At 46.7% G+C, this 10,164-nt stretch overlaps 1 protein-coding gene across 1 annotated transcript; it reads left to right on the top strand.

The window, feature by feature from the left end:
- Positions 1–391: 391 nt before the first annotated feature.
- On the top strand, positions 392–2,138 carry cp6 (putative carboxypeptidase S1; the record flags this gene model as incomplete). The annotated part of the gene is made up of 5 exons (XM_043279448.1): positions 392–627; positions 710–1,070; positions 1,152–1,668; positions 1,746–2,012; positions 2,074–2,138. The coding sequence occupies 5 exons, from the start codon at positions 392–394 to the stop codon at positions 2,136–2,138; spliced, it is 1,446 nt and encodes a 481-aa protein (XP_043137126.1).
- Positions 2,139–10,164: the final 8,026 nt, after the last annotated feature.

The raw sequence follows: 10,164 nt of genomic DNA on the forward strand, positions 1-10,164 counted from the left end.
TATCCAAGCATGGCTTGGACATGGATCCTGTTTTGTTTGTCATGTTTAGTTAGCTAGACCGGTTTTAACAACTGAGTTGTTTTATGCATTAGAATAGTCTCGCCAGAGATAATTGTCATTTTCCTTGCCACCGGACTCTCTTAACTTGAACTAGTATCCTCACCATCAATCTCCATACTACAAGAAAATCACGCAAATCACACTCCTGTAACTTTGTGGAACACCACATACAACATGCAAGCACCCGTCCCGTTGTACATACACCCTGCAGCAATGTAACCCTAAATATATAACAAACAACCGTGCAGCTTGTGCAATGCCACTCTATATATAACGCCCATGCATCCCTTCCACAACTTTACCCCCCCAACTACACAACACAGATCCCACTATGTTCGTCCTCTGGCTTACGCTCTTCTTAGCATCAATAGCAACCTCAACCCCCACCACCGCCAACACACTCCCCTACACCCAAAAACATGCACCAAATTACACCGTCTTCACTCACGCCCCAACCGGCGCAACCCTCTCCTTCGTCAATAACTCAGGAATCTGCGAGACAACGCCGGACGTAAACCAGTACTCGGGGTACTTGTCCGTGGGCGAGGGCTTAAATATGTTTTTCTGGTACCCCCTTCCTCCTCCCAACCCTCAACCCTTCTATTCAAAGAAACGAAGCACAACCTATTAGTTTCTCACGAGGAAACAGGTTCTTCGAGTCCCGCCACACCCCCCATTCCGCCCCCCTAGCAACATGGTTCAACGGCGGCCCCGGCTGCTCGTCGATGATCGGGCTGTTCCAAGAAAACGGGCCGTGCCATTTTCCGCTCGGTGGAGACTCTAACGAACCCGTGCGCAATCCGTATAGCTTCAACGAGGTTGCGAATATGCTGTATATTGATCAGCCGGTTGGTGTGGGGTTTTCGTATGCTGATGCGGATGGGAATGATGGCGCGGAGATGAATGTCAATAGTACGGAGAGTGCGGCAGAGTATGTGTGGGTGTTTCTGCAGGCATTTTTTGAGGCGTTTAGGGTTTATGAGGGGAGGGATGTTGCTATTTTCACCGAGGTACTTTTCCCCCTCCCCGCGCTCCCAGTGCTCATGCGTATAGCTACATGGAAAAATGAACTAGGGCTAATGAAGTGATAGTCTTACGGCGGCCACTACGGCCCCTCCTTCGCCAGCCATATTCAATCCCAAAACGAACTCATCCGCAACGGTTCTTTATCTGGCGAAATAATCAACCTAGTAGCCCTGGGCATAAACAACGCCTGGATCGATGCCGGCATCCAGGAAAAATCGTACATCGACTTCGCATATAACAACACTTACCGCTCGTTGATCACCTCCGCCCAACGAGACAAATATCTCTCCACATACGAAAACACCTGCCTTCCCGCTGTCCACAACTGCACGAGTACAGGAACAGACGAGTCCTGCAGGACCGCGAACAGGGTCTGTTCGAACCAGATTGAGGGGCCGATTACTAGAGCTGCGGATTTCAATGTTTATGATATCCGGAAACCGAAGAGTGATCCGGAGCCGCCGGGTACCTATATGGGGTATTTGAACCGGGAGGATGTGAGGGGGAGGATTGGGGCGAAGGGAGGAAGGTTCAGGGAGTGCGCGGGGGGTGTCACGTTGAATTTTGCGAGGACGGGGGATAGTATGTTCCTTCCCATATTGGCCTACCCTACTGTAATAGCCTAGACAAGGAATGGATGCTAATAGGAGTGATAACAGATGCAAAAACCCTCCTTCCAACCCTCTCCACGCTGATCCAATCCGGCCTGCAAGTCCTCCTCTGGGCCGGCGACGCGGACTGGATCTGTAACTGGGTTGGGAACTACAATGTCGCGAACGCTGTTATCTTTGATCGGCAAGAGGAATTTAGGAGAAAGGAGTTGGTCCCTTATACAGTGGATGGCGTGGAGAGGGGAACGTTCAAGAGTGTTGGGGGGTTTACGTTTCTGAGGGTTTTTGGGGCGGGGCATGAGGTTCCTTATTATCGTGAGTGCACTATTCTCCCCGAGGGATTATGAAAATAAAAAGTGGAGAGCTGATTGGATAGAACCGGAAACGTCGCTGCAGGTTTTTAGACAGGTTTTGGAGGGGAGGGGGGTTTATTCGACTTAGTCGGGTGCGTGATAGGGCTGGTATGGGGGATAAGTGTATGAAGTGAATGTTTTACTTTTTATTTGGTAGACATTCATTCACCTGTCAGCTTGTCAGACAGCCATATCTCTAGCAAATTATACCCAGCAAAGCTTCATCTGATTTATTCGACCGCCCGCATACTGCAAAATAGTTTCTGCCCTGGTTTCTTATTTATGTTCCATTTTGTACAACCAATGATAGATGCTACATAAACTGAGAGCCTTGGTCAAGAAATGTCTGACATTCTCACGTTTTCTCCATACAACACACGAATCAGTATAAGGAGCTGGCATACGCGTCCCCAAACCAGGTCGCTTGTTCGATCGAAAAAAAAAAAAAAAACGTCTTGTGGACGTGAGAATGAGAAACTTGGTGCAAACGACCACAGAAGACGACTTCGCACACATAGTGATCATAGAAGTCATCACCAGATAGAAGATGGTTTAGCAATTAAAACCTAAGGGTCGGTGGCCCGTACTTGTGCTCTATTCCAGTGAGGCCCGTCCAATCAATGCATGGTATTTGGATACATGGGACTGTACACCTAGCGATCCTCGGTGTCTTGTCGACATTGCGGACCGACGAGCAGAAGGCAAATATCCTATGTTCCGGTCGAAATAAGTGGTTGAACATCCGGAAGATGAGAATATAAAGTTGCGCTCAGTGGATGATGGCAGAGAGTCAAGGGTCCACAAAGGGGAGACTATCCAAAAATAAAATCACGCAATTCATGGACTTTGACCAAGTCAGCACAGTTGGGTGCTGCGACCGACGCGGGCGAAGCATCGACACTGTCTAATAACCAATACAGTAATCATAGTCGTCAATCATAGAAGCAAGAAATCATGGAAAGCGGCCCGTGAGCGACATCTCTAAGACCAAGAAGCTTTCAGATGGTCGCCATCGAGATCAATAGTATAGTACGAGTCAGACGAAGCGAAGTTGACCTCAACAAGGGGGGCTGCCAAATGTATGTCTTGGAAACTGCAGTTGTGGGCTTAGGAAATTTCCGATACGATGGGGGGCTTTGTGGAGCTGAGGAACCCAGCTTCTGGAATACGAATGACATTCGGACTCACATGCCATCACTGCATTGTGTCCCAAAGAAACAACTACAGGAGGAAGTTATGCAAACCATTTATTTCGCCGAAGTAAGACCACTGGCTGTCCTCGATACGCACATTATACCGAGAAGACGAGAATTAACGGCATTCATCATCATTGATCCAATTTACACCCAGCACTGGGAAACAAACGAGGGAGGCCATACTCGCTCTGCTCGACCGGCACAAGCTAGTTTCCCTTACCACGAGGGACATGGTACAGTGCGTTAGACCAAGGGGATGCTATGTTCAACCCAGAATGGCTCTTTGTACCCACGGACCTCGACCTTTTAGCGAAGTTTGAACGGAGAAAGCACCTGATTATGTGCAAAGCTCAGTCGGAGACTGCGTGGAAAGTTATTCAAACTTTTGGTAGGCTGTGTGATGAGAGAATCATGCACGTATTTGGGGATAAAGACAAGGAAGACAGGGAGGTTATTTCCTCATGGCTACAGTTTCTTCCATGAAGATTGGCTTAACAGCTTGACCGCCAAGTCGACACCAGGAAGTTTACCCAGCGACAGCTTCCAAGGCGTGGTTCCTAGACGCTCGAGTGAACATTGATGTTCTTGGATGTCCGAGGCCAGCAGTCAAACACGGTGACTACGAAAAGGACGGATACCCTACGATCTCGGCCAATGCTGGCGTACGCCAAAAGAACCAAATATCCAGAAAATCGGAGGAAGGCGGCATCAGTTGCTACCATTGTGCAGTTCTGCCTGAGACAAAAGCTAAAAAGACGCGAAGAATTATTTCAATTTAGGTAGCACCCAATCATAAATCCTCAAGCCGTTTTTCGGTGCGCTGGCATCTTTATCTACAAGAGATGGTACGAGAACGGAATATCCAGGGAGCACGCGGCAGTGTTCGCCTTTCACCAGACCAGTCAAGAGACCTTCATGATGAGGTTGTATGGATAATCCCGGGAAAGTTGTTTTAGGATCAGAGATACCTTGCAGCTTTCAATTCTTGCAAACGCCATGCACTTTATGGGGCGTAAGTAACATACAAACTACAATTACACGAGACCGACATGTTTTATAAACGCTCAGTATATTTAAAGAGCAGGCTTTATGTTCAAGACCGATACACCACGTCCACCTCTCTGATAGGAAGTTCAAGCCTTCTTAGCTGGTGACCTGCTAGAATGCTACGCAGGGTGCTCATTGCGTGAGCTACAACGCACTTGGAAAGCGGAAACAAATGCTATACAGGCAATTAAACGGGACCAATTGCTTCATCCCTAATGTGTTGGAACCTGCGGGCATTTTTATTGAGACAACAGCCCCCAGATATGTCAGGTGTTGTTGGACGACATCGTTCTCAATTTCCAGACAGTGTTCAGTAGGGCTTGGGAAGTCGACCGAACTCGGCTGAACTCGTTTCCACTGCGTCATACCGCCGCTCTATGCAGGAGCACCCAGGATACAGAGGTTATGTTATCTGCTATGCATGAACCTTTCCTGCTCTTTGCCCGAGCTCTCTCGTTTCAGTGTGCCTGACTTTGGCTGAACCAAATACGGTGATGATGGAAAATAGTGCACAGCAGCTTCTCTGCCACTGAGAAGCTCAGGCACAAATGTGCAAATTGGATGATGGTTGGAATTTTGTGCGCCGGTGACTTGAAAATAGGTTCTGGATACTTCACACGGGTGAAGAATCTTTGTCGAAATATTTTGCTCTCGACAGGTGCAAGGGCAGAAGAATCCTGGAAACCATAAAACGCACTATTTGCGTTCTCGTATCCGTCGAGCCTTTTGTGCTTTTATGTTTTCATTATTTTACTTTTTGCTTGTTGTATTATTATGGTTCGTAGTGTTGATCTATTTTTGCGAAAATTGAAAAGGAAAAAGCAAATGAAACATGAAATAAAAGAGGGAGAAAGGGGTTCTCTTCGCAGCGACTTGCAAGAGTTTTCCCATATAATAATGATAATAAAGTTGGTCTTCATAAGTAGCGGTAATCAGCGAATAATCACCTATTTGACCCCTCTGTTCTATCCCGCTTCCACGCTTATTTTTCACATCACAATATGTCGACCTGGTCGTTACCTGACCGACCACCGCAAAAATCGGATTACAAACTCGCCTACGCATCACCAAAAACCGTCACGGCTAGCTGAGCAGACGAAGAGACCGTTATACGACACCTTAAGAAACAGAAAGAGCTCGAGCGAGCCCTGTGCGATGAAGAGGGCAAACTTGGCCTACATGGCCGCAACGGCGTCTTCACAAATAAGTAACGATGAATGCCGCCTCACAGAAGATGTAATGCTCCATGAATTCCTCCGGGTTTGAGGACCGTATCTGTTGTGCTCGATACCACTTGAGACGGTCCCTCTAACCCCAGATAATCGATATTCTGAGATAATTGGCGATATATTGGGGCACTACGTCAAGCAATTGAATCTCTAATCATCATCAACTGCGTCCGGAGGCCTTAGAGATTGTAGGTCGATGACCCACAGTCAACCTGGAGCCGCACCCCGTCCCAACGGTATACATTATGGCGAGCCGGAGAGAACTGGATGACTGATGGATTACTGCATGCCGGGAGATACGCGCGCTTATTATTGAAAGAGGCCTTGAGACATTCTCTGTTGAGATTGCCGATTTTCAGGCCGCTGAAGACATTTCCTATCGAATCGACGCAAGCGATCATTCCTGTGTGTACCGCTGTACTGCGCTCGATCATGGATGCTGTTTATTTCGATCACATCAACGTGGTTGGATGTTACAGGCGTGGAGCGGGCTGGTATGCTGTCGAAGACCGGCCAACAGTGGTGGTCCTGGTGGCTATCGGTCTCAAATGTGGTTACATCCCAATTGAGAAATCGGGCTCGTGACCCACAACTTTATTTCCGTACGCCAATCAGAAATACTTAGAGAAGACCTAATCTTGCAGCCTCAATGAACCGCCTTAACGTGCTGGCAACGGCCAATATGGTAATCTACCCGTAAGTAACTCTCTTTCATAGGCATGTGTCCGATTGTACTCAAGCGGAATGCCTGCTATTCTTGCAGCTATATGGAGCGTTCTAAATAGATGCTTTTTTTCATGCAATCATCTATAGCTATAGAAGAATCCTCCTCTGTATTCTAGGTCTTTATATGAATCGAACGTCTTTCCTTCTATCATATATCTGTCGTTTAGCCTCTGGCATCGTCCTTTCGTACAGCCCCGTCTTTCTTCTACAGATCTCGCGGTATTTCTGCAAATTGTGGTCAATAACTTGTCCAGCTTGAAAATAGAGCGATATACAGATAGATACGGGGCATAAAGTAGCATGCACGATAAGTCTCGAAAAACATACAGAAAAGCTGGGGTATTATCCAAGATGGAAATTATACTAGGCAGCCGCAGCGCTGCAACGAGCCCGAGGCTCTGAGGCTACGAGATTACCAATTTGAAGAATTATTTAAAAAGAAGAATAAGTCATGGACAAAAAAAGAAAAGAAAAAAATTAAGGTCGAAAAATCGAAGTAGACATAAAAAACGATGTCCATACCGCTTTGTTAAGCCGAGCTGGCAAGGAAGGGCACCCTCCCAGGTGCCATCCCGGTTTCGAACCCGGGATGGTTCTGTGAAAGGTTCCTGTTCAACCAACTCGACCAAAGCGCTATGGTGAATCTTGGTATATACCCATTATTTTCTTATAACCACTCTCGCCTAACGTCATATTGGAACAGTTCTCTGCCATGAATGAGGTCCCAGAGCTGCAGTACTGTTAGCGACCAAATCGTCAACGGGAAACGTAGAACGAACAAGAACACCCATGTTCCATATATCTGCATTCATCTTCCAACCAGACATGTATAACATCCGGTACGCGATAGTGGTCTGGGTGGATGGGATAGATTCCGTGGGCATCCTCGGAGTCGAGCCTTATAGCGGTTCCGGAATCTACAATATGTGATATATTCTTCATATTCATCAGCGGCCCGAAATCATTGAAACAGCGATAAACGGGTCGGCCTGTATTATCAATTCTGTATTCCATCGTTTGATCAATCTGAGACTACATGAAGTCAGCGAGGACAGCTGGATCTTCGACCGAGAGCATGATATTCTCGAGTGTCAAATCTGTAAGTCACATTGTAAACCTAACGTCGCATGAAGAAAAAAATCAAACAGGAGAATAATGCACCAGGTGGTCCAACCTGTGGTCTGTAAGAAGAGAATGTAGGTCTTGACGAGCGGAAGGGGGATGATGTCGTTTTTCAATTGCCTCTGAAACAGCCAGATTGGCTCCCGCATGGGCTCGTAGGCGAGACATAAATGCTTTCCCTCCGGGCCACCAATCTCGAAGCATTCAGAAAACGTCCAAAAGAACGGATGACCCGCAGTAAGATGGATTTGTCGTAGCAATGTGTTTTCCGGTCTCTCGTTCCTTGTCTATACAAAGGTATGTATTGATTATCTTCAAAGCCACAACGTTTTCTGGCTCCCATCGGTGACTATAATAGTCCCATTAGCAACATACTTCCACGTGAATTAGAAGTGACATTACCCTCGCATATCACGAGCAAACCACGCAGTAGACAACACACCCCTTCCAACTTGACGAGAACCTGTTAGCGATTGGCGAGTACTCCAGGCTTCGCTGGGTAGAATTTTTTTTCTAATTGTAACCTGGACAGCGCTTCTCGCCAATGGGCTCTTTTTCTAGTAAAGAAGGGCTTGATGGAAAGAGTTCAAGCGGTTCTCTGTCAGAAGACATTTTGTGGATTGAGAGGAATTGGCGCGTCATTGTACGACTCAAGGTCTTCACCCTACATTGTTTTAGGACATGAGCTCTCTGAAGTGGGCGTAGGGACATTGTGAAGTTATAAAACAGGAAAGGCAAAGACTTGTCAGGTCAGTTGGAGATCCAGTAGATGATATCTTTCACCTGAATATCACATAATCTTGGATATTCACTTAGCATGATTTTTGCATACAAGCAATACGAGTAAGGATAGTTTATTTCATGCAATCCTAATTACAGCAACCAACAAGCTAGAACCTCAGTTTTATGGATTAGATATTATTATACACTCAGTTCGGCCATCAGTCCCGATATATCCAAAGCGTGTGCTCGAGTCCATGGATTCTTAAGGCTTGTAGCCAGCTATAGAGCAGCAATCGAACGGACGGATGATGGCGGTGCTGGGTACTGGCGAGAGGCCCACTAGACCATCATGTTGCTCCTATCCAGTTGACGCATTCTCCATCGAAGCTATATAGGATTTGAATAACAGAAACCAAAAGAAAAGGCACAGCCAATGCTGAAACGGTCCGAAGTATACTTCATTCAACTGTTGCCAGATGTGCGTGGTAATCATCGTTGTTACCATTGCTTGTCTCAGTAGTAAATGCCAGCAAACTCCTCAGCATCTTAAGAGTATCATCGGAATCCCCGACTTTTCCGTAGTCTCTTTCGGGTGCAATAGACCCCGGGATAGATCAAACCCATAACTACTGTGAAAAGGGATATTTTCTTGTCATTGTGCAAATTGTAATCACCAGGAGTTTCGGGACGACGCTGCTTAGTTCTTGCATTCTGACTGGTGAATAAACACTGCAAGCTCCTGTCCGTCCTTGCGCTGCCGAAGACACATCATGAGCCCAAGATGAGCAGTCTTCTTGGGAAGAAGATCCGCAGCTGATGCTTTGAAACGCTTACTTCTCGGGTTCCTTTCCCAGACAGTTGCTGGGTCTGTTCTTTGTTTCAACAGACGTAATTCATCTTGTCGCTCTTGGGTAAAAAAGTTGGAATGGCGAGATCGCATTCACCATTGCCAGCAGAGGGTATAGCCGCGGCCCCGCGGTAATATATCCGCCATAGGCTCTGCTTCCTTGACGAGTCTGTCAGTCGCACGAAATGGTTGAAGAAGACAGTTCCTTCATTCCATAGCTCTGTGCAGTCATCGTCTTCCCGTATAGAGACAGTTTCCACGATCAGCGCACGTGATAACATGGAAGAGATGAACTCCTTCAATTTAATTGGGTCGGGTCTTACTCTCCAGGAATCTTATCAAATGAGGAAAGTAAAATTATGGTAGCCACCATTTGACCAACATTTGCTATGTGTATAGTTCCTATGGAGGAGCTGGGATATAACACTCTCACTGTATCTCAACAAAACTCCGGTTTGCTTGTCATTAAATTCGTAGACACAACAGCCAATATCGGCTCTGATGGCTGGATTTCCTCGTTAACCCCGACGATATATCGAAGGTATTTAGTCGCCATGGTTTCTGCTAGGGGGGAGTGTGACATGAAAATCACTCCTATAAATAACAGGGCTAGGGCCCCTTGTGTATCGTGACTTTTGTCTCGCTCGATTGGCTTGTTGAATACTTTCCTTCGTGCTGGAGTCGCGAGATCCGATGACGATGCGCCCCAGAGCGGCCTGCCGAGATTGTAAAAGTATTTTGGGTGGTCTTAGACTCAAGTAATTCGGATACTTGTCTCAGAGCTTTCCAACCCTTTTTATTGTCCTTGGCAAACGCGTCCATGGAATCAATTCGGAAAATCGGTGGAAACAGACCATAGACCTCCGGGCAATCCAAATACCCCTTATCCACGTCTTCGGAACACGAGCACCTCGAGACTTTGGGCGCTGTGTCCAACAATAAACCGAATAATCCTTTCTTTTCTGGTGATCCTGTCAAATTCTTTCTTTGATATCGCATTGCTCTTTGCAGACCAACAAGCCTCTCATCTGCGGCGCAAATCTTTGGGTTGGTCAAGAGTGCTTCGTCAAAGGATAGAATTGCTAGGGGCTGCTTGCCTAAATTAGGCTCCATATCGGATCCCTAATATATTAATCGAAGACCGTTTTGTCCTTGAGGTATTGATGAAGTTGTGAGAATATCTATTCCGCCTCGCGCGTGTTGTCTGGGAGAAGATGATCGATG

This window comes from Aspergillus chevalieri, chromosome 4 (assembly GCF_016861735.1).
Source record: "Aspergillus chevalieri M1 DNA, chromosome 4, nearly complete sequence".
NCBI classification, from domain to species: domain Eukaryota; kingdom Fungi; phylum Ascomycota; class Eurotiomycetes; order Eurotiales; family Aspergillaceae; genus Aspergillus; species Aspergillus chevalieri.